The sequence below is a fragment of the Microcaecilia unicolor genome, chromosome 8, assembly GCF_901765095.1.
Source record: "Microcaecilia unicolor chromosome 8, aMicUni1.1, whole genome shotgun sequence".
Lineage (NCBI taxonomy): Eukaryota > Metazoa > Chordata > Amphibia > Gymnophiona > Siphonopidae > Microcaecilia > Microcaecilia unicolor.
Window position 1 is genome coordinate 27757675 of NC_044038.1, and position 27535 is coordinate 27785209.

Here is a 27535-nt window from a genome sequence, read left to right on the forward strand (position 1 = left end):
CATGGCCATGCGGTAACAGAACTCTTATCGCATGGCCATGCGATGGGGAGCCCTTACCGCCACCCATTGAGGTGGGGATAAGGGTTCCCATGCTATCCAGCATGCGGCAATGCCCGATTACTGCCAGGTTACCTCCATGCAAGCCATTTCCGGGGGGGGGGGGGGTCTTATTTTCCTGGAAATGGCGCACAATTGGGTTGGGACAACTGTCGGCAGCCACGTTGGAAGAGCAAGCGGTAAGCCCGCATTGGGCTTACTGTCGTTCTGTTAAAGGGCCCCAATGTGTAATGCTCTCTTTTTGGTCTGTATATATTTTTTTTAATTTGCAGAAGTCTTTATTGAAAATTGAGAGATATAACAGAGGCAAATAAATTACAGCCAATAGCATCTGTAAATACAATGCAACTATAAGTCCATACAACAACAAAATGGCACTAGATACAAGGATACCGCGGAGTAATTCCCCAAGGCGAAGGCAATCGCTAACAAAATACTCCTAGGATTTTTGAACAAGAGTTTAGAGATCCCCACTCCCCCACCTTAAAGTCAACCAAAACAGAGAAGAAAATTATGATTCATATTTTGAGGCAAATAAAATAGACAAATCTGAATACTGAAAACATCCATATCACTACATAATAAATTCCTTTTATTTAATTGAATGTGAGGTTGCTTACCAATCCACATGCAGAGGTGACATCATCCGACGACTGCTCCTTTTGGATGCTCTTCAAAGCTTTACTACTACTATTTAGCATTTCTATAGCACTACAAGGCGTACGCAGCGCTGCACAAACATAGAAGAAAGACAGTCCCTGCTCAAAGAGCTTACAATCTAATAGACAAAAAATAAAGTAAGCAAATCAAATCAATTAATGTGAACGGGAAGGAAGAGAGGAGGGTAGGTGGAGGCGAGTGGTTACAAGTGGTTACGAGTCAAAAGCAATGTTAAAGAGGTGGGCTTTCAGTCTAGATTTAAAGGTGGCCAAGGATGGGGCAAGACGTAGGGGCTCAGGAAGTTTATTCCAGGCGTAGGGTGCAGCGAGACAGAAGGCGCAAAGTCTGGAGTTGGCAGTAGCGGAGATGGGAACAGATAAGAAGGATTTATCCATGGAGCGGAGTGCACGGGAAGGGGTGTAGGGAAGGACGAGTGTGGAGAGAAAGCTTTATGTCCCAATACCCCAGTCAGTAACATTGCCATTTTATTCCATTCAATTAACTGAGTGGGGCTGAGTAGAGGGAAAATGTGGTTGCATTTCCCTGCTGTTTATAGAGAATCTCCATTGGGGTTTGGGAAGAAGCAATCCTTTCAAGCCCAAGGCACACCTACATTAGCAAAAATATTGTGTAGCACATCATACTCTATGGAGTAAGTAGTGTGGACATGGAAGAGACTCATGTGGTCAAAAGAAAAGCTAGGGAAGCACTAAAAGCCATACCCATCTCTTGTTCAAATGTTAAAATAAAGAGACAGAATGGATAATTAAGCACGAACCACTCACAATGGGCCAGCTCTCTCCATGTACAATTACAGGAGAAAGAAATTAAATCCCTGCAGTACGGGCAGCCAACTGACAGTTACCTAGGTGTTTGCCAGAGAAAGTTTAGTTGCTTACTTGTGAGGGGGGTTCTCCATAGACAGCAGGGGAATGCCAACCGCACTTGCTGGTGATGTCCTCTAGATGGATCATGTGTGCAGTGCTCTCTTCTAGCTCATGGAACCTCTCTTTGAGTATGTGTGGATGTTCCCGTGCTGAACGTAGCTCCTCCTCCTTCCTCAGTCAACATTCTAGCAGTGTTGCCAATGTAGCTTATTTCCAACGAATTTGGGCTTGTTATTATTTGAAGTTGCAGTTTTTATTTTCCTGAACTTATGTGTAGCTTGTTTTTGGGCTTGTTCTTTTTTTCTTTTATTTGACTTGATATACTGCCGATCGCCCACAATCGTCACTGTGATGACATTGCAAGTACAGTGGTGGAAATAAGTATTTGATCCCTTGCTGATTTTGTAAGTGTGCCCACTGACAAAGACATGAGCAGCCCATAATTGAAGGGTAGGTTATTGGTAACAGTGAGAGATAGCACATCACAAATTAAATCCGGAAAATCACATTGTGGAAAGTATATGAATTTATTTGCATTCTGCAGAGGGAAATAAGTATTTAATCCCTCTGGCAAACAAGACCTAATACTTGGTGGCAAAACCCTTGTTGGCAAGCACAGCGGTCAGACGTCTTCTGTAGTTGATGATGAGGTTTGCACACATGTCAGGAGGAATTTTGGTCCACTCCTCTTTGCAGATCATCTCTAAATCATTAAGAGTTCTGGGCTGTCGCTTGGCAACTCGCAGCTTCAGCTCCCTCCATAAGTTTTCAATGGGATTAAGGTCTGGTGACTGGCTAGGCCACTCCATGACCCTAATGTGCTTCTTCCTGAGCCACTCCTTTGTTGCCTTGGCTGTATGTTTTGGGTCATTGTCGTGCTGGAAGACCCAGCCACGACCCATTTTTAAGGCCCTGGCGGAGGGAAGGAGGTTGTCACTCAGAATTGTACGGTACATGGCCCCATCCATTCTCCCATTGATGCGGTGAAGTAGTCCTGTGCCCTTAGCAGAGAAACACCCCCAAAACATAACATTTCCACCTCCATGCTTGACAGTGGGGACGGTGTTCTTTGGGTCATAGGCAGCATTTCTCTTCCTCCAAACACGGCGAGTTGAGTTCATGCCAAAGAGCTCAATTTTTGTCTCATCTGACCACAGCACCTTCTCCCAATCACTCTCGGCATCATCCAGGTGTTCACTGGCAAACTTCAGACGGGCCGTCACATGTGCCTTCCGGAGCAGGGGGACCTTGCGGGCACTGCAGGATTGCAATCCGTTATGTCGTAATGTGTTACCAATGGTTTTCGTGGTGACAGTGGTCCCAGCTGCCTTGAGATCATTGACAAGTTCCCCCCTTGTAGTTGTAGGCTGATTTCTAACCTTCCTCATGATCAAGGATACCCCACGAGGTGAGATTTTGCGTGGAGCCCCAGATCTTTGTCGATTGACAGTCATTTTGTACTTCTTCCATTTTCTTACTATGGCACCAACAGTTGTCTCCTTCTCGCCCAGCGTCTTACTGATGGTTTTGTAGCCCATTCCAGCCTTGTGCAGGTGTATGATCTTGTCCCTGACATCCTTAGACAGCTCCTTGCTCTTGGCCATTTTGTACAGGTTAGAGTCTGACTGATTCACTGAGTCTGTGGACAGGTGTCTTTCATACAGGTGACCATTGCCGACAGCTGTCTGTCATGCAGGTAACGAGTTGATTTGGAGCATCTACCTGGTCTGTAGGGGCCAGATCTCTTACTGGTTGGTGGGGGATCAAATACTTATTTCCCTCTGCAGAATGCAAATAAATTCATATACTTTCCACAATGTGATTTTCCGGATTTAATTTGTGATGTGCTATCTCTCACTGTTACCAATAACCTACCCTTCAATTATGGGCTGCTCATGTCTTTGTCAGTGGGCAAACTTACAAAATCAGCAAGGTATCAAATACTTATTTCCACCACTGTAAGTGTGTCAGCTGGCGCTCAGTCCCGCCTTTTCCTGTCCTCTTTTGTTTCCTCATTGGCTAAGGAAGAAGTTAATCACAACATGCACCACCCCTGTATTAGGACTGCCTTCTGACACCTGGGACATCCTATATAATAAAACCCACCTCCAACGTTCTGAAGCTGACTGCGTGGACACAAGCCTTGAGGCATTCGTGCTTCTGTTGACGCCTCCCACTTCCGGGTGCATCAGCAGCGAAAGTGCCCAATCAAAACACAGCAGCGTTCGGAACGTTGGAGGAGCAGTTTCAGCCCTTCGCCACGCCCCCCGAGGTCGCTGCTCCTCCCCCCTCCCCCCCAGGTCACCACCACTCCCCCCCTCCGTCCGACATCAGCTCAGCTGCCATTTCCGGCCACTGCTGCTTCTCCTGTTAAGCAGCAGCGGCCGGTACAAAAACAAAAAAAATCAACTTAAACCTGCAAAAATGCTTTCAAAAAGGAAGCGGGGCACCACAGGCAGCCATCGGCTGTCAGCTCTGCATCCGCTCCTCCTCTCACCTCTCACGTCGCTGAGCTCCTCCAGGAGCAGTGACGTGAGAGGTGAGAGGAGGAGCGGACTTTCCAATTTTTGATGGATGAAGAAAAAGCTAGTCCAATGGGGCCATGTCTTTCTTTTTGGCGTTTGTTGACAGTGGTTGGACCAAGACATAAGATACTACTACTGCTACTACTTATCATATCTATAGCGCTATTAGAGGTAGTGCTACTAGACACAGAACTGTACAAATTATATGCAGGTACTTTGTAGAAATTAAGTGTTACCCTTATACTTTCTATTACTCCTTCCCAGTATTCCAGAACCTGTGGGATTGTTGTGTCCATCAAACAGCAGGTGGAGATAGAGAACTGAAAACTGAGCCGAGGCATCTCTCTCTTGGCATCCAGTCCAGCTCCTCAGTATTTACATAGACAAGCATGTGATCAGAGGCTGTTCCTCACTGCCAGTCAGCCCTGACAAAATGGCATCTGTTCCCATGCTCTCTCCTTCATCAAACTGCACACTGGTCCTGTCGGAGAGCCTGAAGTCCCAGGCATATTCGGGTGCTGTGTGAAATCCAAAGGCGTGCTGCTGCCAACCATTTCCCCCACATCCTGCAATGCCCCAATGCTGGACAGTGGGACCCACAGCAGGAAACTGCCTCCGTGGGAGTCTTCATTCATCCCAAGTGTCACAAGTGCTGCACCAAGCGGTCCCAACCAGTGAGTCAGGATACCTTCCCTGCACCAAGTAGAACCTGCAGCCCTCCAAGCAGTTCCAAATCAAACTTTAGTTGGACTTACCACTGACTGCTGTTTCCCCCAAGCTCACAGTCTCCACAAGTCTTACCCCAGATGAGAAAGAATCAGAACGGATACTCTGTCCCACACTCTCCAGTAAACCTCTTCCTTCTTTCATTTTTTTTGTTTAAGGTTGTTGTGCTGGAAAAAGAGAGGTCCACAGGAAACAGAGGAGAGAGGTGAAGGGAGGGAAGAAGTAAATTTGCAGGGCACCAGAGACAGGATCTTAAGACCTCTAGCTATGCCTCGACAGACTCAAGCCACCCACACAGCTCAACTGGGGACCAGCTGACCAACTGGATCAAGAGCAAAGCACTCAGAACCAGAGGTTGAAAAGAGTGTGCATCCACCTGCTGTAGATAGAAAACACTGAGGACTTGGACTGGATGCCCAGAGATATTGAGAACTGAAAAGTGAGCTGAGACCTATCTCCACCTGCTGGTTGATACACACAACTATCCCATAGGAAATTGGGAGAGCTAATGAGTCTGCTCGGTCTTGTGGAGAAGACTGAGGAGGGAGGAGGAGCTATGTTCAGCGTGGGAACACCCAAGTATGCTAAACAGCCTTTAAAACAAAATAGTAGGAAGCTATGTAATGGAAGTTGTTTTTTTTCTAGCTGGGGCATTTATCTAATCACGGGGACTTGAAGCAACACAGCTCACAGCCAATCTTTATTTATCCACATCCTTTTTCAAAGGTTTAGCGGCTGCGCTGCTTTGTTATTCAGCCTGTTTGTCAGGCTGGGCTCCGGATTCACCGTCATATTGTCTGCTTAGTGTTTGTTAGTTTTTTTGCCAGTTGTTTCCCCCGGGAGAGGGGCTGAATGGCGAGGGGGGAGTTTGGGGTGGAGAAGCAGTCCCTGTTTGTAGGGCCATGAGTTCCATGTCTGCTGTGGTGCCAATGTGGTCAATATCCCCAGTTGGCCGGTCCCTTTTGCTTCTTTTTTAAAAACTTTCCCCCATGGCTGCACTGTCTTGGCTCAGTTGAGAGACAGAAGCTTGCAGCTGGGAGGGTTCTGCTCCTGTGGTTATCTCAGTCAGTCCCGTAAGGGAGTTCAGACTGGGTACTGCCATGATGGTGACCTCTACAAAAAAAAATTCTCATCTTATTTTTTGTTTATTTTTTTCTTTAAATTTCTGTCTGGAATTGGGAGAGCTAATGAGTCTGCTCGGTCTGGTGGAGAAGAAAGACTGAGGAGAGAGGAGGAGCTATGCTCAGCACGGGAACACCCACAAATGCTAAACAACCTTTAAAAGCACATAGGATCCATGGGGAGAACATTGCCAGCAAGTGTGCCTGCATTTCCTCTGCTTGTCAACAGAGTGAAATCTGCACTCTCTCTGGTGGCTCTGAGTACTAGTTCTGCAACCTACTGAAGAAGTTCATCAGTAATAATATACTTTCCCAGTATCTGCACATGAGCTGAACAACAAAACTGCACCTGGTGGAATTATAGCTTTGGCACTATTTGGTCGCCACATCAGAGCTTTCATGGCATTTTTCTTCTCCCCATGCTGGTCTTCCTTAATATTCTAAAATGAAAAATGATTTGTCATCACATGTCTTGGTCACACAGGACAAATATTACTCACATTCCAGTTTATCCCAGTTCTGCTTTGTCCTTTACTGCTACTTTAATATCTTAAATAACAAAATCTAGTTTTGGCAGAAAGTAGCTCAATGGAATATTTTTCACTAATGAAAGAGACTGCCAGAAAATTATAACTGTATAGATACTCAGACTTTCAACACATCTTTGTCCAATCTGTTGAATTTACACATTAATTATACAACCAAAAGAGAACATTTCAACTACCCCTCTTACCCAGCAGTTATTTGTTCAAAACTATTTTTTTTGTGAATGGGTATTATAAAGAGCTATAAAATATAAAACCAAACAAGTGGGGAAAGCATGCAAAGCATAGCTCATAGAATTCTCTCTAACCCTTCTGCATGTAAATACATGAGTGTATATGGACATGTGTGTATGTTGGTACTTGTGCAATACCTTAATCATTATGTTATAATGAATCAGTGTATGCAACTCAGTGGCGTAGCCAAGGGTGGGCTTAGGTGGGCCTAGGCCCACCCACTTTGGGTTCAGGCCCACCCAGTAGCAGCATACCTAAGATGCGCCTGGCAGGGATCCCCAAGCCCCACCAGCCGAAAATTCCCAACAAGTGTCCCTCCTGCATACCTTGTAAGTAGCAGATCTTCGCCTGCAGTGAGCAGTGACATACATACTGCTTGCACCGGCCCCACAGCCTTCCCTCTGATGTATTTCTGCCTAGGCAGAAACAGGAAGTTGCATCAGAGGGAAGGGTGTGGGGCCAACATGAGCAGTGTGTATTAGTTGCTGGTCGTTGCTGGTGAAAATCTGCTATTTAAAAGGTATACAGGAGAGGGGGGATGTTTGAGAGACCATATGGCATGCAGGCAAGAGGAGAGACCAAATCACCTTTGGGACGGGGCGAGGTTCTTCTGCCCACCCATCTTGGGCCCAGGCCCACCCAAAATTGGGTGTCTGGCTACGCCCCTGATGCAACTGTGGCTGTTAGAACTGCTTCTCCCATATAAATGTACTGGAATGGGGGATATACAGAAAGCATTGTGTTAGAGCGAGGCACCAGGCTGGGTCAGCTGTTTCTATAATAACTAAATTAAAAGATAAAACCTTCCTGAGTATGTATGTTGATAAGCAGCGGCGGCCCTACCATTAGGCCACCTGAGGCGGGGTCTCAGGCGGCATCACCCCTCGCCCCTTCTTCCTCAACCCCCTTCCTCAAACTTACCTTTCCTTTCCTTGTTTTTTTAGAAGGTGATGGTGACAGCGATTCCCATAGGCTGCCCTACCACCGGTTCTGGCCCCTTCTCTCTACTGTGGCCCGCCTCTCTAATGCAACTTCCTGTTTCCTTGGAGGCGGACTGCAATACAGAGAAGGGGCTGGGACCGGCGGCAGGGCATCCTATGGGAATTGCTGCCGCTGCCTCCACCTTTTGAAAGAAAAGAAAAAAAGATAAATTTGGGGAAGGAAGAGGGGAAATGTCAGATCGTGGTGGGAAGTGGCAGATAAGGAGCCAGGGCAGCTGCTCATTCCTTGCCTCAGGCGGCAGATTGTCTTGGGCTGCCCCTGTTGATAAGGGTCATACTGCTTAACACCACAATAACACAACAAAGATTTTAAAGTGGTTTGCAGAATAATTAATGTATTAATAATTTAAAGACTGGCAATTTTATAACAGGGCACCTGATTTAAGTAGGTGCTATTTTATAAAAAGTCTATTAATCATGGTTTTATCATTCAGTCTGTGACGGTGAGTTTTTAAACTATTAGTACATTAATTATTCTGCAAACCACTTTAAAGCCTTGGTTGTGTTAAGCAGTATATAAAGTCAATATATCAAATGAAATAGGCATCTATTTGTGTTTAAAAATTTGTTTAGTCTAAGTAGCAGAAATCATGCCTACTGCTGACGTGGACACTCACACCTGCTCTTGAGCCAGAGTAAATGTCTTAACCTAGTTTATTTGCATATAGATTACTGTACCATCCCTATACATACCTACTGGCAAAATACACACCACCATGTCACTGCGCTAACTTTTATGCTGACTGGTATTTGATAAAGGGCCATTTACATATGTAAGGGGCCACATACATGCAAATGTGACTTCCATTATGTCCTCACTGCAGAAGTGATCTGGAAATGGGAACGATGAATGAGGTGATTAAATTTGCGGACAACATAAAACTATTCAAAGTTGTTAAGACGCGTGGGATTGTGAAAAACTGCAGGAAGACCTACGGAAGTTAGAAGACTGGGCATCCAAATGGCAGATGAGATTTAATGTGGACAAGTGCACAGTGACGAACATTGGGAATAATTTTAAAATGAACAGAAATATTTTTTTCACTCAATGAATAATTAAGCTCTTGAACTAACTTCCAGTGGATGTAGTATCAGTGATTAGTGTATCTGGGTTTAAAAAAAAAAGGTTTGGACAAGTTCCTGGAGGAAAAGTCCATAGTCTGCTATTGAAGCAGATATGGAGAAAGCCACTGCTTGTCCCTGGGATCAGTAGCATGAATCTTGCTATTATTTGGGATTCTGCAGGAACTTGTGATCTGAATTGGTCACTACTGGAAGCAGTATACTGGGCTAGCTGGACCATTGGTCTGACCCGGTATGGCTATTCTTATGTTCTAAGGCAGGTGCTGCCTATAGATATATTAATCAGGACGTTTTTTTATTTCTTTACCTTTTAAATAAAATGTACTCACTGAATGAGCCTAATGGTCTAGCAAAGCGCCATGTACTACCATACAGGAAGATTATGACCTCAAATCTTTTTAACACTTGTAGAACTGAATCAGCAGCTCATAAGGCAGCCAGGTTGGTACCAGCAGGCTAAAACTTTCAAGGTATCAACTATGTGAAAACTACCAGTTGGTGGTAATCAGATACTATCCAGCAAGGCCATAGGGTCTTAGGAGGCTGGATGTTTGGGCAACATTATCATTACTTTTAATATTTATTCAGATTAGATTATTACAAAGCTTGGAATTAGACAGCTAGATCCAACTGGCTAAAAATCCCCTTTCCAAAATGGAACTATAGTTTTGCAAAAGGCAGCTATGTTTAGCTATAGGCAGTAGTGTAGCCAGAGTTCAATTTTTAGATGGGCCTGGAGGTGGACTGGGTGGGCACAGGCCTCGCATTTCCTCCCCACCCGCTACCACCTCCCGCCTGCCGCATTTCCTCTCCATCCGTCCGCTGCCGCTGCATTTCCTCTCCACCCGCTACCCCCCTCCCAGGTGCACATGGTCAGTTCTGGTCATTTTTACTGACCTGAAGCACCGTTCTCCCTCCAGCACCGGCGATTCCCATAGCCAGCCTTCTGCCAGCGCGCGTCGTCAGATCCTCTTCTCAGGTGTGTCCCACCTACTCTGCAACTTCCTGTTTTCCGCAAAGGTGGGATGCAGGAAGTTGCAGAGTAGGCGGGACGCGCCTGAGAAGAGGCCCCGACAACGTGCGCTGGCAGAAGGCTGGCTATGGGAATCGCCGGTGCTGGAGGGAGAACGGCACTTCAGGGCAGTAAAAGTCAGCAGACCACGCGGACAGGGAGAGCGGGCAGAAGAGGCTGGGCAGGCCTGGAGCAAAAGTGGCTGGGCCTGGGCCCATCCAGGCCCACCCGTGGCTACGCCCCTGGCTGTAGGTATTCCTGTGGGGGAGTTGAGGCTAGGGGAGAATCTTAACTGTCTAACTGGCTAAAGTTAGCTAGCTAATGTGCATGAAGAACAGTCAATTTTAGCTGATGGTTTATGAAAATTTGCTGCAGCTGAAAAGTTACTTAAATCTAATCAGTTATATTGCAGTTACTGAGCAGCTTGCTTGCTTTATTTATTTTCTTATATAATGCTTGCAAGTCCAAAAGCAATCAAAGCAGTGTACATTGAAGATGTACTCCACAACAAATTAAATTAAATGAAAACATTGGAGCCTGCAAGCAAAATTTCTTAAACATGAACTATATTGGCATAGTAATCAATAAGAATTTTATCTGTCTGTTGTGTTCAGTTTTTCATACAGTGTGACCTTAGATTCTGATGGTTGGTAATGCCTGTGCTGTAATGGTTGGGTAAAAACTCTGCTGTCACATTATCATCTTTTTTTAAGACATAAAAACTGAAAAATCAATACTACACTATAGCTTTAGTACATCATGACATGAAATTTACATTGCTCTCTGGAAATGTCTAAAGAGAATGAACCATGCCTCTTAAAACTAACTACCGTAGTATACACTGATCTGTCTGAGTTTCTTCCTAACAACTATATGAAGATGGAAACAGTGGCGTTCCTAGGGTGGCTGACACCCGGGGCGGAGTGCCTATGCGCCTCCCCCCCGGGTGCAGTGCGACCCCCCCCCCCCCGGCGAAACAATGGACACCCCCGGGTGCATCTTTAGCTGCCGGGGGGTGCCGCGCGTCTGTCGGCAACGCTCGTTCCCTGCTCCCTCTGCTCCAGAACGGGTTACTTCCTGTTCTGGGGCAGAGGGAGCAGGGAACGAGCGTTGCCGACAGACGCGCTGCACCCCCCCAGCGGCAAATGACGGACACGACCTCCCCCCGGCGAAACGACACCCCCCCCCGGGTGCATCTTTACCTGCTGGGTGGGGGGGTGCCTCGCGTCTGTCGACTTCGTTCGTTCCCTGCTCCCTCTGCCCCGGAACAGGAAGTAACCTGTTCTGGAGCAGAGGGAGCAGGGAACGAGCGCTGCCGACAGACGTGCGGCACCCCCCCCCCCAGCGGCGTGCACCCGGGGCGGACCGCCCCCACCGCCCCCCCTTGGTACGCCACTGGATGGAAAATAATTTATTTTAAATAATCTATTTTCCTGTTAAATTATTAGTTAAAAAAAAACATCAAACCATTCTGGCCAGAGTGAGCGCTGTGGGTTTTGGAGAAGATAATTTCTGTCGTCTGTTTTTCTGGGTCTGAAGATTCGCCGCCAGTGCCTCATCTTCCTGATTATCTGCCTGACCTCCAGACCTTTGCTTTTGAGATTCCAATAGGAAGGCACACTGCAAGGATACATATATGCTTAAAATGTCTTTTCATGGAAACAGCAACAAAATACATTTTCAAGAGAATTTCCAGCATTTTCTCTGAATCTTTATGCTGCAGAAATGAATGTTGCTTTGAAATAAAGTTATTTTTTTTGAAAATATAAAAGGACAAAGCAAGCACCAAATGAGAGAGATCTAGAAAAGAATAGCTGTCACAGTACAAGATATAAACTCAAAAAAATATATTGGAGGCACCTTTTGGAATTCTACTTGGTACAAAACAGGTTGTGAGGAATCTCTGTGGATGAAATATTATAGGAGATAACTGATACCCACGAACACATCTATTATGATTGTATCTGCTAAAACTGTAATTAACTATATAAACAAATTTATTCTAAGACATACCTTTTTAGAGTAGTTGACTGCTTTTTCCATTTCTGACAAAATAGTATTGATATCATCACTTTCAATTATGCCTGGAAACCAATCAGAAAGTAATCAGAAAATAACACTGCATAATAAAAAAATAAACTAGACAACAGCATGCCACAGTGATGTGGGTGATAATGGTGGCTATTACATTTTTCCCACGCTTGAGAGAGTGACGCACATAGAACCCTGTTTACTAAGGTGCGCTAAAAATGCTAATGTGTCTCTAGTGTGGCTTAGTAAACAGGGGCCATAGTTTGGTATTGCCACTTAATCTTTACTCTTCAGACGGCGGAGTTTAATACATTTGTTTTAGACTTGACATTGATCTCTATCTCAGCAATGCTTTTTCTGCACTTATCAGCAGCAGACCCCCTGAGGCAGGCTGTTAAACTGAAACACAGTCCCAGTGGCGTACCGAGGGCGGGGTGGTGGGGGCGGTCTGCCCTGGGTGCACGCTGCAGGAGGGGTGCAGGAAGCAACCATGTGGCTGTCGGCTCCGCCGGTTCCCTGCTCCCTCTGCTGTTACTTCCTGTTCCGGGGCAGAGGGAGCAGGGAACCGGTGGAGCTGACAGCCGCGTGGCTGCTTCCTGCACCCCTCCTGCAGCGTGCACCCCAGCAGCAACAAAAATGCACCCGGGGGGGGGGGTGTCGTCAGGCCCGTGCCAAGGGTCTATGCCGCCCCCCCGCAGACAAACTGTTGGCGCCCCCCTCCCCCCCCCGCAGAAGAACAGTTGGCGCGCGCGCGCGCCCCTCTCCCCCCCCCCCGTGAAGATGATCGCTGCGCGCCCTGGGGGCCTTTAAATCTTTTACTTGCAGTCGCAGCAGCGTCTGTGAAAACGGAGCGCTGCCGACGTCTCCCTTCCCTTCGCGCTCTTGGTTCCCTCAGTGTCCGCCTTCTTCTAACGTCCAGAAAGGGTTTGAAATGGTACCTGTTTCTCCAAACCAATGAAACCTTCCATTGCTTGCATGTGCTATTTGCTTCAAACAACTGGCTGTGTCTTTTACAGTGGCATAGCGAGGAGGAATATTAGCATCCAAGTCGAAGTTATTTACGGTGAAGAGAGATACATGAAGTTGCAAACTACAACCTCCACAGACTTCGGTAATGTAAGCGCTAACTGTATGCTAGAAAGAAAAAAAGGAAATCAGATACTTCCTATTAGCTAAGCAATACTTATTTAATTCTCAAAGGGTAACAACGTTCAGAGCTATACAAAAATTTACATATTTAGAAAATTAAACTCTCTACAATAAAACTCCAATATGATGCATGAGATAAACAGCTTTGCCTCTTCCCTGCTCTAATTCGAATTTATAAAGCCGTAGAGGGGCATTTTCAATATGACATCAAAGTCTGAATTGAGATGTTTTATTGGATACCATAAAAAGATGTCTAGCGCTCAGCCATAATCGAACCAGAAAAATGTCTCAATTTTTGGTTTGATTATGGCTTTGAGACAGAAGTTTTCATACTCAACATGTCCATCTGTAAATACCATTTTTGAAAAGTCTTAGGGAAAAACGTAGAAAAACAAGCCATAGGGACGTCTGTCTGGCAGCATTCCTAGTAAACTGGCCACAGAGACATCCCAGCATTACAGAGGCAGAGATGCCAAGGGTGAACCATCCCAAAGAGTGAGAATCACCATTCCAAGGAGTGAGATTGAAGACCAAGGAGTGAGATTTTTCAGACAGTATATCCAGGGTATAAATCTAGAATGATTTAAATATAGTAGTGCTTTGCAAATGAATCAAGGTAGCATTAAGTGATATTGACTTTTCTTTGGAGCCCCTGAAAGAACAAAAAGTGGGAGTAGTCTGGGTAAATATTTTGAGCTGAAATTTGTCTTCCATTCAGTAAAGTACGTACATGGGTTTCAGAGCACATGTATTTGCAGAAAAGGGAAAAGGCAAGAAGCAGTAGGCAGGAAGGAAGGAAGGTGTGCTTAGATTTCTTCCTACTGGCTGAACTATTGGGTTTACATCTCTAAGGCTTCCCTCCATGAAAGCAGTGTTCAAGATCAGTGCACTGGTACTGAAGCTCTGATGAGTGAGAAATAGGGTTCAAAGAGTGTCAGAGTGAGAAAGCTTTCAAATGAGTGCGACACACCCCTGAGTGAGATTTGGCATCTCTGCAGAGGCAGCCTAGTGGTCAGTGCAGTGGACAAATCCCACCTAAACCCCTTCATATGGTATGATGAGCCTTCCAGGAACAGAGAAAACCTACTGTACCTAAAGGTCCACCACTACAATAATCCTCATGCTTGCAGGTCACTTATATATTTAGGTACAGGAAGTATTTTTATGTTCCTGGAGGGCTCACATATTTGTACTGAAATGAGAGTTAAAGTGGGAATTGAACCTGGTCCCGTTGTTCATTGTCTACTGCCCCGACCACTTGGTTACTCCATCCACTTGTTTGCTGCTTTCTTAGCTGGAGCTGACATACAGCCTGGTACCTACAGTCACATCTTTGGGGGAGTGCGACAGGGTCAATGACCGCTGGGGGATTGAGAAGGGGTCATGTCTTAAACCCTCCCAGTGGTCAGCTGGTCATTTAGGGCACCTTTTTCTGACTTAGTTATGACAGGACTAGAAAAAAACATACTTCTTTTTTGCCCTGGACCTTTTTTCTTTTTCATTATCACTGAAAAACATCCAGATTTTAAGCTGACCCAAGTCCCACCTAAAACAAACCTCCAACATGCCCCTCTTGCAATTTAGATGTCCCAATTCCGAGTACAATACAACAGGGCAGTGGGTAAAAAACCAGGAGTCCCAGAGTGGAGATGAACAAAACTTTATTAATCAATATATCGACTCGACACAACGTTGTGTTTCGGCCAAAAGGCCTACATCAGGAGTCTAGGTGCCGGAGTGGAGAATGATAGCGATGATCCAGATTAAAGCAATACTGGAAATTGAAGACTGTTTTGCAGTGGTCTTGAAAAAGACCTTTGTACTGAAATGTTGGCCGGATCGCTCGAGAGAGCGTCTTGGCTATAAAACTGAGGAAAAAAATTCTGAGTTTCAAAAATCACAACTTAGACGTTTTTGCGAGAAAAAAGTCTATCTGCTGCTTTATACCGCTTTTGAGACGTTTTCTCTTTTGAAAGTAAGCGCCTTAGAGTCTTCACTCCCAGTATTCGAGTGCTGTCAATGAGCCAGGGTTTCAAGATATCCCTAATACATATGCATGAGAGAAAGCTGCATGCCTACGACCTCTATTGTATACAATTTTCTCTTGTGCATTTGCATTAGGGATATTCTGAAACCCTCACCTGTTGGTGGTCATTAAATACTTGGAGTGAAGACCAAGATTATATAGTTATATAGGTTAATTGTTTGTACGCATGAAATTCTTTAAAGCTTAAAAGCCAGAAAAACCAGAAACAAATACTTCATAGTTAAAAGTATTTTTTTGTAATTTGTATATGAATAATACTTTTGAATTCATCAGGTGAAACTGAAAGCAATGTGAGCTAAAGGTTTCCCTCTATCTTCAGGTGTACCTCATAGGCCAAAACAGTGTAAACGTTACAGGCTGCCTTGCCTCTGGAGAGATTACTTTTAGGGGTAAAAAGTTCAATTTCCATGAATTTTCTGCTTCTCCTGAAATTTCTTTCCAAAATACTATTTTCGGCTAAATGTGCTGGCATTTGTTGGTGATCTGAACATCTATAAACTACAAATTCATTTCACTTAGACCAATGAAAGGTCATCCCAGAGATGCCAAGTCTCACTCATTAGGATGTGCCACACTCATTTGAAAGCTCTCACACTCTTTGAGCCTTATTTCTCACTCATCAGAGCTTCAGTACCAGTGCATTGATCTTCATCACTGACTGCTGCTTCCCCTTGTCCTTTCCCTTTACTGTAAGCACATGTGTTCTGAAACAGATGTAGATACTTTTTAACTACTGGGTGGAAGACAATTTTCAGCTCAAAATATTTACCCAAATTGATCCCCCCTTTGTCTATTCTTTCAGAAGAAGAGCCAATATAATTTAATGCTGCCTTGATTCATCTGCAAAGCAATACTACACTTAAATCATTCTAGATTTATATCCTGGATGTACCATCTGAAAAATCTCATTCTTTGGCCTTCGTTCTCACTCCTTGGCATGGTAAATCTCACTCTTTGGGGATGATTCACCCTTGACATCTCTGTCATCCAATGAAAGTAACTTTGGGTACTATGGACTTAGGCCACAACACTGATCATACCATGTTCTGAAGAACTATGGTTGAACTTCCAATATATATTAAAAAATAGTATAAAATTTTTTTTGTATCAAAAACATTTCTTCCTGATGAACAGATGCAATATTCTTTTCTGAGTCTTTCAGAATGAAAAGCGGAAGGAAGATGGAAAGTAAAATCTATGCATTAACAGCAGAAATTAAAATAAAATCTTTGAAGATACAACGGGTCCAATATTCAAAATGTGCGGAATTCCTAAATTTATGCTACGAAATTAGGTTCCTAAATTTGTACCCTATTTTCAGCAAGGCTTAGGAGCATAATTTTTCAACTGAAAATTCATCTAAATTTAAGAGCTTAAAATGTATATTTATAAATTTAGGACTGCCATTCATTTGCCTAGATTTATGAGCCTAGTACTGAAAATCAGTGCTAAGCTCCTAGCTGCTTTTCTCTACCCTAAATCCACCCCTGTTGCCACTCACTTTTTATGCTCTTAAATTCTGCAGTCTAGTGGAATTTTGAGTAAATTTTCAAAGAGGCCAATTTATTAGCATAACTCTCAACAGTTAGGAGAAAAATCCTTTGAATATTAGGCCCAATAAGTTCACAAAAACAAAAGTTACATATTGCCTACCAGTTACTACTATGGAAAGTGCAGATTATTACTGATTTTATGCATGTAGTTACAGAACGGGAAAAACATGAAATGATAATAATACCACCAGCTCCTTGAAAAGTACCAAAAAGTTAAAGCAAGCATGAGCACAACATTCATAGCTACTCACCATCTCCTGGTCTGGAACTCCACTTGTAAACAGATAAAGTCCTTGGGATTCTTGCTGATCTTCATCTTTGAAATCTACCTCTACTGCTCTTTTAAGGGCACCCAAGAAATTTCTACTGCCTCCACACTGCAAGCTTAACACCCATCTAAAAGACAAGGCCAAAAACTGGAACCTTCAGAGTTAGTCAAGCAATACTTCATTACAGTACAGTTACATATATTGTAGAATGGCCTCCATTGTGCAATGTTACAACTAGGTGTATCCAAGGCTGTGCAGTAGAAGCCTATTTTATAATGGAACATGGGCGCCCAGTTTCCATGATAGAATACTAACGTAACTCAGTTTCGGCACTAACATTCAGGCTCCTGCAGTTATTTATTACATTTATATCCCACATTATCCCAAGTATTCTCAGGTTCAATGTGGCTAACAATAAATAACACAGCATCAACAATTGGATATACATATACACCAGCCATAGAACTAAATGTGGCAGAGAAGGGTATATCTTATAGTATTCTGTAAGTTGTATGCATAAATGGGAGCCCTGCCCATGCTACATCCATGTGTACACCCCCTCCCTTGCAAAAACACATTACGTACATTACGTGGGCATTTTCAGAACAGCAAACTGGCGCTCTGCTGGCTCTTTAGCTGGTATGTGTACACATACACGTGTGCTATCATAGACATTTACGTGTGCAAGGGGAACGTAAATGTGGGTACCTAGATTACAGAAGTGTCCCTTAAGTACACAAATATTTAGAATGCTAGAACTTATGCATATATATATATACTAGTAAGAAAGGCCCGTTTCTAAGGCCAATGAAATGGGCGCTAGCAAGGCCCTTTCCTTCCCATCCCCCTCCCCTTTTTCCTGGCCTTACCCTCCGTGCTTCAGGGTCATGGGCCCCCCCCCCCCCCCGCAGTGCCACGTGGAGACTGGCTGGCTGTCTCCCTCACTGCCTCCGACCTTCAGGCTGCCTGCCTCACTCCCTCCGTTCGTCCGGGCTAGCTGGCTGGCTCCCTCACTGCCTCCGACCTTCAGGCTGGCTGTCTCACGCCTTGCGTTCGTCTGACGTTTGTGGTTTCGGGCGAACAGCTGACTCCCTGTTGCCCGACGGCCCTGCAGGCGAAAGGGCGCCCTCGCATCAAACGTGATGACGTTGAGGGCGGAGCGATGCGATTGGTAGAGTGTCATTGCTCCGCCCTCGACGTCATCACGTTTGATGCGAGGGCGGAGCAAAAGCAAACAGTCATGGGGAAAAATTCCGATTTCTGCCACCTCAGGAAAAATTCCGATCTCTGCCACCTCAAAAACCGGAAGTTGCAGCTTCATTAGAACGTTGAGGTAGCGAATTATGTGCAGAAGGGGCGTGGCTGCGGGCGGGTCTATCAGTGAGAGTGAGTGGTGCATGAGTGACAGTGAGAGGTGAGTGGTGACAACCTAAGTGCAGGGCTTCGGTGTTTCCCTGCCACAGAGTGAGCTTCAGAATGTTTGAGGTGAGAATTATTTATATAGATATGCACCTACCTGTGTAAGTGCTAGCAGGGTGGCTAGGTGCTATTCTACAAATGCCCGCTCAACTTACACAGCATATATTTGCATTGGGGTGTATGGGGACTAAGGCAGGGCTCCCTATTATGCATGTAACTTCTAGAATACCGTAAGTTATGCAAATCCCTGGTGCATTTAGGCACTTATGGCTGGTATAACTACTAGCACCTAAATATTAGGTGTCCTGATACTGGGTTACGCTTGTATGCTATAAGAAAATCTAGGCGTTCAGGCTCCATTACCACGCGCCTCGTGCTAGCACCTAGTTATAGAATTGCCCCCACAGGAAGTAATTCTATAAAGAGGCATGTATTTCAAGTAGTAACTACACACCTACTTTGGATTATTTTAGTCATTTATGAGAAGATGTGGCATCTATGTGTGTAAAAGACCTCTTATAAAATACTAACTGGCAGAAAAGTACACACTTTGAATTGATGGTATATACTTTGCCAGTGGGTGTACACAGGAGGGAATTTGGGCAGGCCATAGGTAGAACATGCAGGTATACATGTAGATTATAAAATACTATAATCTATATACACCCTTGACAAATATTGGTGTGAACACTTACAGGAGCTCTAGAGCTCATGTAAATGTCTATTCCTGCAACATATGCTAGTATTTTATAAAGACAAATAGGTCTCACAAAACTTAAATGATGCTGTAACTAGGCACTCCCTTATAAAATTACCTCTATAATATTGAATCAAACACAAATACACCACTCTAGCTTTAAATTCAGAAAAAGAAAAATGGTCTATTATTTCTATGTTAATACCTGTGTGGCAATATAAGGCAGGGTTATCTAAGGAGAAATTAGGTCTTACCTGATGATTTTCTTTCCATTAGCCTTCCCACTATTCCAGAACCGGGTGGGAGAACCCTGACTTGTAACCTTCTGTTCAAATATCTAGAACCCACTGGTCCGATGTGATTTTGGCCCACACATCCCAAAACTCCGGAAGACATCCTCCCACCAGAGGAAGAGAAGAGCGGACCAGCCTTGCATCATTGTGAAGCTCGGGAGGAATTGGGCACTCTAGCTGACTGAGAGAAGGACTTCCTGTTCGCACAAAAAGAAGACTGGTGTGTCTGAAAGTGGGATTTTGGACCATATTGCTGATGACCAGGCCAGTACCATCTACTGTTTTCTGTCCTCCAGCAACTGCTGTGGCTTAGTTGCAACCAGTTCTTTCACCAAGTTACTGAGATCTTCTCCAAATAGTCACCTGCCACAAAGGGCAGTTTAACTAGATGTGACCAATGCTGCATACACTGCCCAATGGCACAACCAAAGCTGCTGCTGTACCTTGACAACCAAAGACATACCGTGGGCAGTAAACCCTTTAAAAGTAGGCCAAACCCTCTTCCAGTCTGTCTTGTGTTGCATACTGCTGATGCCACTTCAGCATGCTCTTGTCACGAAAGATGCCACTTCAATGGCTTGTTTCAGCGAGCCTTCTAGCTTCCTATCCTGTAGGTCATTTGGGACAATGCCCCCTTCCACCGGCAAGGTGGTTTTCTTAGTCACCGCCGTAACAAGGGAGTCCATCCTGGGATGCTGCAATTTCTCTTTCTCCTCCAGAACCAATGGGTAGATTGTGAGCCATGGCTCTTCCCATTCTCAGCCCCACATCCTGCGAGACCCATTCTGCTGTAATCAGGTCCTGAATGCAGGATGCATCGGGAAGGCCTTAGAAGCATCTCTAAGTCCTCTCACGATCAACAAAAATCAAATCCCTGATGCCTAAGCACAGTGGCGTAGCTACGTGGGGCTTGAGGGGGACTGGGCCCCCGTAGATTTCCTCCTGGACCCCTCTCCCGATGACCCTCTCCCCCCGCAAACCCTCCCCCGCCATCGCCTACCTTCGGTTTTGCTGGCAGGGGACCCCAATCCCTGCCAGCCGACGTCCTCTTCGTCCTGCAATGAAAAAAGTCTTCGTTCTGTTGCATGCTGACATCAACGTGCAGGACGTCATCATGCAACAGAACGAAGACTTTTTTCACTGCAGGACGAAGAGGACGTCGGCTGGCGGGGATTGGGGTCCCGTTGACATCAGCATGCAACAGAACGAAGACTTTTTTCATTGCAGGACGAAGAGGACGTCGGCTGGCGGGGATTGGGGTCCCGTTGACGTCAGCATGCAACAGAATGAAGACTTTTTCACTGCAGGATGAAGAGGACGTCGGCTGGCGGGGATTGGGGTCCCTCGCCAGCAAAACCAAAGGTAGGCGATGGCGGGGGAGGGTTCGCGGGGGGGGGGGGTCGAGAGAGCGGGAGGTTGTCAAAAGTGGCGGTGGGTGGGCAATGGGGGGGGGTCGGCAATGGCGCCGGAGGGGGGGGCTAAAATGTGCTCCCTCACCTCGGGCGCTGGACCCCCCTCCCACCAAAGTCTGGCTACGCCCCTGCCTAAGCAAAAGGCTCCTCAATGGAAAGCACCGTCAGTGCCTCAGAAATAAGAGTACCGAGCTCCTCTTTATGAAACAACCTCAGTACTTTCAAGTCATCCTCCTCCTCAGGAGGGAGTTCTCCTTCCTCTAACGGCTCCTTCAATGATGGCTCGTTTGAATAGACTGAGGCTACATCAGATAAGGGGGAGAAGCAGAGAGCCTCATCTGCCCACTCCTGGAGGTCTAAGTGAGATCTCTTAGGAGGCGGAGGGGCAGCGGGATGAGAAACTGAAGCACCTTGCAGCAACTCCAACTGTCCTTGCTTCAGTCAAGAGACCTGGTGTAAGCGCAATATAAACTCAGGAGAAAACACAGATCCTGATGCAGCTGAATAATCTGTCGGGCCCTGAGGTTGTAAAATGGTGGCTGTGCTCCATGCGTTTTCAGACATTGCTAGTTGGTCCCGACAAAATGGCACCCACTCCCGCACTCTCCTGAATCAAACTGTGCACTGGCCCTGCCGGAGAGCCTGAAGTCCCCACATCAAATCCGAGGTATTCCCGGCTTGCATACACTACAATGCCCCAACACTGACTGGCAGGTCCCACAGCAGGAAAACCACTTAACTGCCTCCATGGGAGCTGCCATTCACCCAGACTGTCCCAAGCAGTGACTAGAACTTGAAGCCTTCCAAGTGGTTCCGAGTCAAAATTTAGACTTACCACTGTCCTCTGCTCCCCCAAGTTCACAGTCTCTACATGTCTTACTCCAGATGAGACAGAATCAGGGCTGAAACTCTGTCCCATGCTCTCCTGTAAACCTCTTTCCTTCTCCTCCAGATATAACTCTGCAGACTCAAGCCACCTGCAAAGCTCAAATGGCGACCAGCTGACCAACTGGACTAGGAGCAAATCACTCAGAACCAGAGGCTGAAAAGTGTCTCCACCCACCTGTAGGAGTTAGAAAATACTGAGGAGCTGGTCTGGATGCTAAGAGAGATATGTTTCATCTCAGTTTTCAGTTCTCTATCTCCACCTGCTGGTTGATGGACACAATTATCCCACAAGTTCTGGAATAGTGGGAAGCTACATACTGGAAACCAGTGTTTCCCAATTATACCCTAGTGACACACCTAACTGGTTTTCAGAATATCTGAAGTGAATATGCATTGGAAATCCAGTAAATGTAAATCTGTCTCATGCAAATACATTGTGGAAAGCCTGAAAACCTGCTTGACTAGGTGCACCTCCAGGACACTGCAGGCAAACACTGATCTAGACCACCTGAATTTTATCCCATTTGAACAGATCATCAGGTTTTTAAAAAGCGTTTGTTTTGACCAGGGCTTTACACGAGGGATTAAGAAAATAATTCTTAATCTCCCATTGTTTGTTTTGGCCTCCAAAATGAAGAAAAACAAAAATTGCAGCCTCATTCTGCCTCGCCTCACCCTATGCTTGGAACAACCTTCCTGAGCCCTTACGCCAAGTCCCCTCCCTGCCCGTCTTCAAGTCTTTGCTTAAAGCCCACCTCTTCAATGCTGCGTTCGGCACCTAACCCTTACCGTTCAGTGAATCCAGACTGCCCCAATTTGACTGCCCCTATCGGACCGACCGTTCACTTGTCTATTAGATTGTAAGCTCTTTGAGCAGGGACTGTCTCTCTTTGTTAAATTGTACAGCGCTACATAACCCTAGTAGCGCTCTAGAAATGTTAAGTAGTAGTAGTAGTATTACATATAGCAGTGATTTAACCAGAGCTGAGATTGTGATGTCATAATGCCTCATTCCACCAATGCCTAAGAGCCAACCTCATCAGTGATGTCACAATGGCTTGATTGTCCTATATTTGTCTCACTCTTATCTATTAGATTGTAAGCTCTTTGAGCAGGGACTGTCTCTCTTTGTTAAATTGTACAGCGCTACATAACCCTAGTAGCGCTCTAGAAATGTTAAGTAGTAGTATTTAATCAATGGTGCTTACACATCTAGTTTCATAAAATAGGTCAGCTATAGATGGAAGTAGGACCACTTACAAATGGAAGTTGCAAAATTGCCGCTTCCGTGTACATGTGCCGACACTTCCACATGGAAGCCGCTGAGTTTGTACAGTTCCTTATTTTTTTTTTACATCTATTTGTAAAATGGTTACTCCCATTGCACATGGAGCCAATTACTGTACATATGCACTCCTGCAAGTATTTTGGAAAATACAGCTGGAATTGAGCATATCCTGACCTGGACATCTCAATTCCAATCTCTATATTCTATACAAAATGGGTCTTCACATCTTCTGGTAAACCTCAACTGTGTTTAGAAAGTAATTTTTACATACATATCTGTACATACTTCCAAGCACTTTGTAAATGTTCTGGATCTGAGGGAACCATTTCAGGCTTCCATGGAATAATATCACTTCCAAAACTAAAAGAGAAGCACAAATTAAGTTAGCCTCTTTGAAAATATGCAAAGTATTACAAAACTATGCTTCTGAAGCATAGCAACAAGTTGAAACAGCAATAAGAAAGATGTAGGTTTATAAATATTGAAGTTTAAATATTTCTTAAGCTTGTCTTTAGTGGTAAAGAAGATATAAGTGAACATTTTAATAGTTTCTATTTTCTAAGTACAGTTTGTTTGTATGATTGCAATCATCAAGAATAAGGTGGAATAACTGATTTTGAGTAGTAGCCCCCTGTGGCAGGATTGCACTTTTTATGAGCACCTTTCACTTTTCATTTAGATTATTTAGTAATTATTTTGAAGAAATGTTTTATTTTTTTAGCCTTCCGATAGTGGTATACTATACTATTACTATCTGAAGAGAAGGCTTGTAGTCATTAATTTGTTACCCCGCATTACTTAATTTACTTTAAATAACAAGCAGGTAAAGCATGGTTCATAGAATTCTCTCCAACTTTTCTGTGCATGTGTATGTTTAGCTGTAGCTTTATGGTCTGTGTCTATGACTTACAGGAGGAGAGGTGTGGGAGCAGCTTTGTTCATGGCTATCGTCCCTACATTTCACCTCTCCAGATGTAAAATTGGGAAAAATGTAGGGTCTAGCTCTGGAGCAATGGCAGCTGCAGCTTGTGAGTGAGAATGGTTGGTTTGAACACAATGGCCTAGTGGGGAGTGGGAGGGGTTAGGGGGTGTGACTGGGAGAGTAAAGAGAACTGGAGAGGGGCAGTTTGAAAGGACTGCGATGTTTCATTTTATCTAAGTTTCTGTGCTGCAGAAGCTGGAACTGATTCTCCCATATAACTGCATTGGGCAATTTTGGGGGGAGCATATTTCTCAGGAGTCCCTGGTCTGATCTGGCCCATTTTTTTTAAAACTCACTGTGTCTTTTCACTGATTTTTCTCCAAGCCAAAATTTGGATTTGGTTCCATTAAGTTTTCAAAGAGTTAATTTGCCCCCAGACAGACAGACATTCTTGACCCTTTCTGGTCAATATTCAGCCGGTAGCGGTCAGTGTTTTTTGACATGTCTATTTTAGAGGGGAAGGCTGGCTTGAGACTCTCAGAAGATGCCTTACACATTAGTTGGGATTCCATCCAATATAACAAGAAAAAAAAGAGAGAATTTGCGTGGGATTCTTAACATGGTGACAGAAGAGGAAGCAAACTCTGTTACCCAAGATCACATTGGACAATTTATAAGATGCAGTTGGAGAAAGTGCTCAATATCCAGGAAGAGGAAATAAGAGAAAAGAATATAAGTATTATGGAAAAGCATGAGTTGAAATGGGACACTTTTTCATTATTAGCCAGTTTTCAACAACCTGTGTGCACCGTTTAGAGAAGGTTCAAATTGGGCTGGAAGCACAAAGGAGCAGGAGAAAGCTACTAGACAAATAAAAAGATAAAACTCACGCGATTACATTGAAGAAATCCTTGTTGGAAATCTGCTCCTCAAATAAAAGCCTCAGTGAGTGTTGGATATGAATAATGTACATGGAGTTTGTTATTGAAATGTCAACTAAGATAACAACCCTAAAAAATGCAAACAAAACCTCGGTAAAAATGCTTTAGCATAAAAAATTGTTCATTACACATAACTTTAGACATCTATTAAAAAGTACTCAAATTACAAATACTTCTTAATAATGTTTATCTTCTAACAGTAATGATCAGTATCAGATCTTTGACAGCGATGAAGCAATAATAAAAGAAAGATGAAAAACATTTTCAATGTTGAAAATGTAAAGCTAAGGATACCTCTGTTCACAGACTGTACCCCAAATCCTTCGACTGCCAGATGAAAGCCAGTTAATTCGTTTTTCATACATTTTCACAGTTTTACCAAGTTGTTTCTGTGAATCAATATAGAATGTAGATCATTACTGTGTATATTTAGTGAAATGAAGGACAGTGAAAACTATGCAGAGTCCCAATCTGCAAAATTTCTCACTTGCATAAGGGACCAAAGACATTTTTCTCATGCTGCAAAAAAGATATTTGTCCTAGCTCAGACAATACTTGATTTACACCTCAGGTTGTTTTTTTTTTTTGTTTTTAAAGAAAACCTCTGAATTTTGCAAGAACAGAAGTGAAGTAAGCAAGACAGCCTATTTCCAAATGGATTATTAGCAGAACAAAGACAGAAAACAGTAATCAAGGGGAGGTTATACTGAACGCCTAAACAGTATTAAACAATAGATTCCTCTTATTACTAAAATGTATTACAGCTACAATTTCCAGTGCTTATCCCTTAAATGCAACAAAAGTTAAGATAGTTACCTGATAGTCATATAAAATAGGTGGATCCACATGAACATTTTTTATAGAACCATCGTGCCACTCCAACTGCATCATTGCTTTCTGCAAATATGATACACAAATGTAAAAGTTATCTGCATGTGTAAAACCACATGAAATACTAAACATGCAATTTATGCTGCACAGAAATTGCATGTGTATAGATAGGGTTACCATATTTGCCCTAAGAAAAAAAAAAAGAGGGCACATGCACCGCCCATGTCACACCCACCCCGCCCCCTGTCACTTTGAGCCCCCCCCATTTTGAATCGGCGCTGGGAGCAAGAGAGGTCTACAGCTGCGCCGGGAAGGAAAGAGGGGGCTCTTTCCTGCCCCGAAGAGGTTGCTAGGGCACCACACTAAGGAGGTAAAGGAGAGGAGGGGAGGATAGGACACCCCTGAGGCTTGCCTGCTCGTTTGTCCGCAAATCCGGACAAACGGGCAGGCTGGCAGGGTCCTCAAAAAGAGGACATATCCAGCTAAATCCGGACATATGGTAACCCTATGTATAGAGTAACAAATGAAATGACTATTAAAAGCAAAGCTAACTACATAGCCGAGAAGGAAGTGCATCATGAAGAGAGTGTCTACTTCATGCATTTCTCAAACAATACAAAGGAATTGGGTTGGGAAATTACTTTGGGCCAATTTTCAAAGGGCTTATACTTCTAACAGAGTTATTAATCATAAATTGGTCTCTCTGAAAATTTACTCAGGCCAAAAACTTTCACTGAACTTCTAAAATTTAGGAGCATAAAAAATGGATGGCAACAGAGGTGGATTTAGGGCGGGGAAAGAAGTTAGGAGCTTAGCACTGATTTTCAGCACTAGGCTCATAAATCAAGGCAAATGAATAATAGGTCTAAATTTATAAGCATAGCTTTTAAGCTCCTAAACTAAGTTGAATTTTCAGCTGAAAATAGGGCACAAATCTAGGCACATAAATTTAAGAGCTCAGTTTTTGTTTTTGACTATCAAGCCCTTTGTTCTTAAGTACTTAAGAGGATAAAATCAAACATATGTATAATGCACTTTAGATTGCCACCTAACACGGGGGTCCTTTAACAAAGGCACACTGAAAAATGGCTTGCGGTAGTGTAGGCGCACGTTTTGGGCGCACCTGTGATAAAGGCCTTTTTTTTTTGCCAAAAATGGATGTGCGGCAAAATCAAAATTGCTGCGTGTCAATTTTGGGTCTGAGACCTTACCGCCAGCCATTGACCTAGCGGTAAGGAATCCGGCGATAATGACCATGAGTCAAATGCCACTTGGCGCACGTCCGAAAAAAAAATATTTTTCAGACGCAAGTATCAGACGCACACCAAAAATGAAATTACTGCAAGAGCCATGCGGTAGTCGGGCGGTACTCCATTTTGGCGCATGTAGATGCTTACGCGGCTTAGTAAAAGGACCCCACAATTTTCTAAATTTACGAACAGTTCAGCACATTTTTCGTTCATTGTCTCTTGAGCAATATGTAAAATAAAGGTTGACAAACAGGTTATATCCTTGTACTCAGGGCTGGGCCAACCAAAACAACAGATCCTGACAGCCACACAAACTCAAAAAGCCATCCAAGTGAACTTATATCTGCAGGAAGGATGAACAATGTTCAAATAGCCCATTTACCTGGATAAACAACTTCTGGAAATTGCCCTCATTTGTGTATGTGTGCTATTATTAATATTTATCATAAATGTCTTCATTGGGGGCATATTAGGGTCTCAATTGGGGAAGGGGGCGCATAAGGTTGAAGATTCGCCTATGGCACCCAACACCCTTGCACCAGCTCTGCTTTTACTAGATTAATTTATGTTTCAACGATTTTTATTGATGACAAGTCAAAAAGTACAAATCCACCTTAACATAGCGGCATCAATGCAATTTTACAGAACTCAGTGGAGCAACAGTTCAAGAATACAGCATTACGTACAGTCATCA

At 44.1% G+C, this 27535-nt stretch overlaps 1 protein-coding gene across 2 annotated transcripts in view; it reads right to left on the reverse strand.

Moving 5' to 3' along the window:
• The window catches only part of VWA3A (von Willebrand factor A domain containing 3A), a 92158-nt gene that overhangs the window by 27899 nt on the left and 36724 nt on the right, over nucleotides 1–27535 (reverse strand). For both annotated transcript variants that reach the window (XR_003943212.1, XM_030213162.1), the window contains exons 15-23: nucleotides 25577–25657; nucleotides 25055–25149; nucleotides 24710–24829; nucleotides 23183–23257; nucleotides 16883–17027; nucleotides 12821–13016; nucleotides 11865–11935; nucleotides 11319–11471; nucleotides 6326–6416 (exon numbers count right to left, since the gene is read on the reverse strand). Coding sequence is in view for 1 of the 2 variants with exons in the window: in XM_030213162.1 (XP_030069022.1) it covers nucleotides 6326–6416; nucleotides 11319–11471; nucleotides 11865–11935; nucleotides 12821–13016; nucleotides 16883–17027; nucleotides 23183–23257; nucleotides 24710–24829; nucleotides 25055–25149; nucleotides 25577–25657 (1027 nt within the window). In the remaining variant the exon portion in view is untranslated. The remainder of the gene's footprint in view (nucleotides 1–6325; nucleotides 6417–11318; nucleotides 11472–11864; nucleotides 11936–12820; nucleotides 13017–16882; nucleotides 17028–23182; nucleotides 23258–24709; nucleotides 24830–25054; nucleotides 25150–25576; nucleotides 25658–27535) is intronic.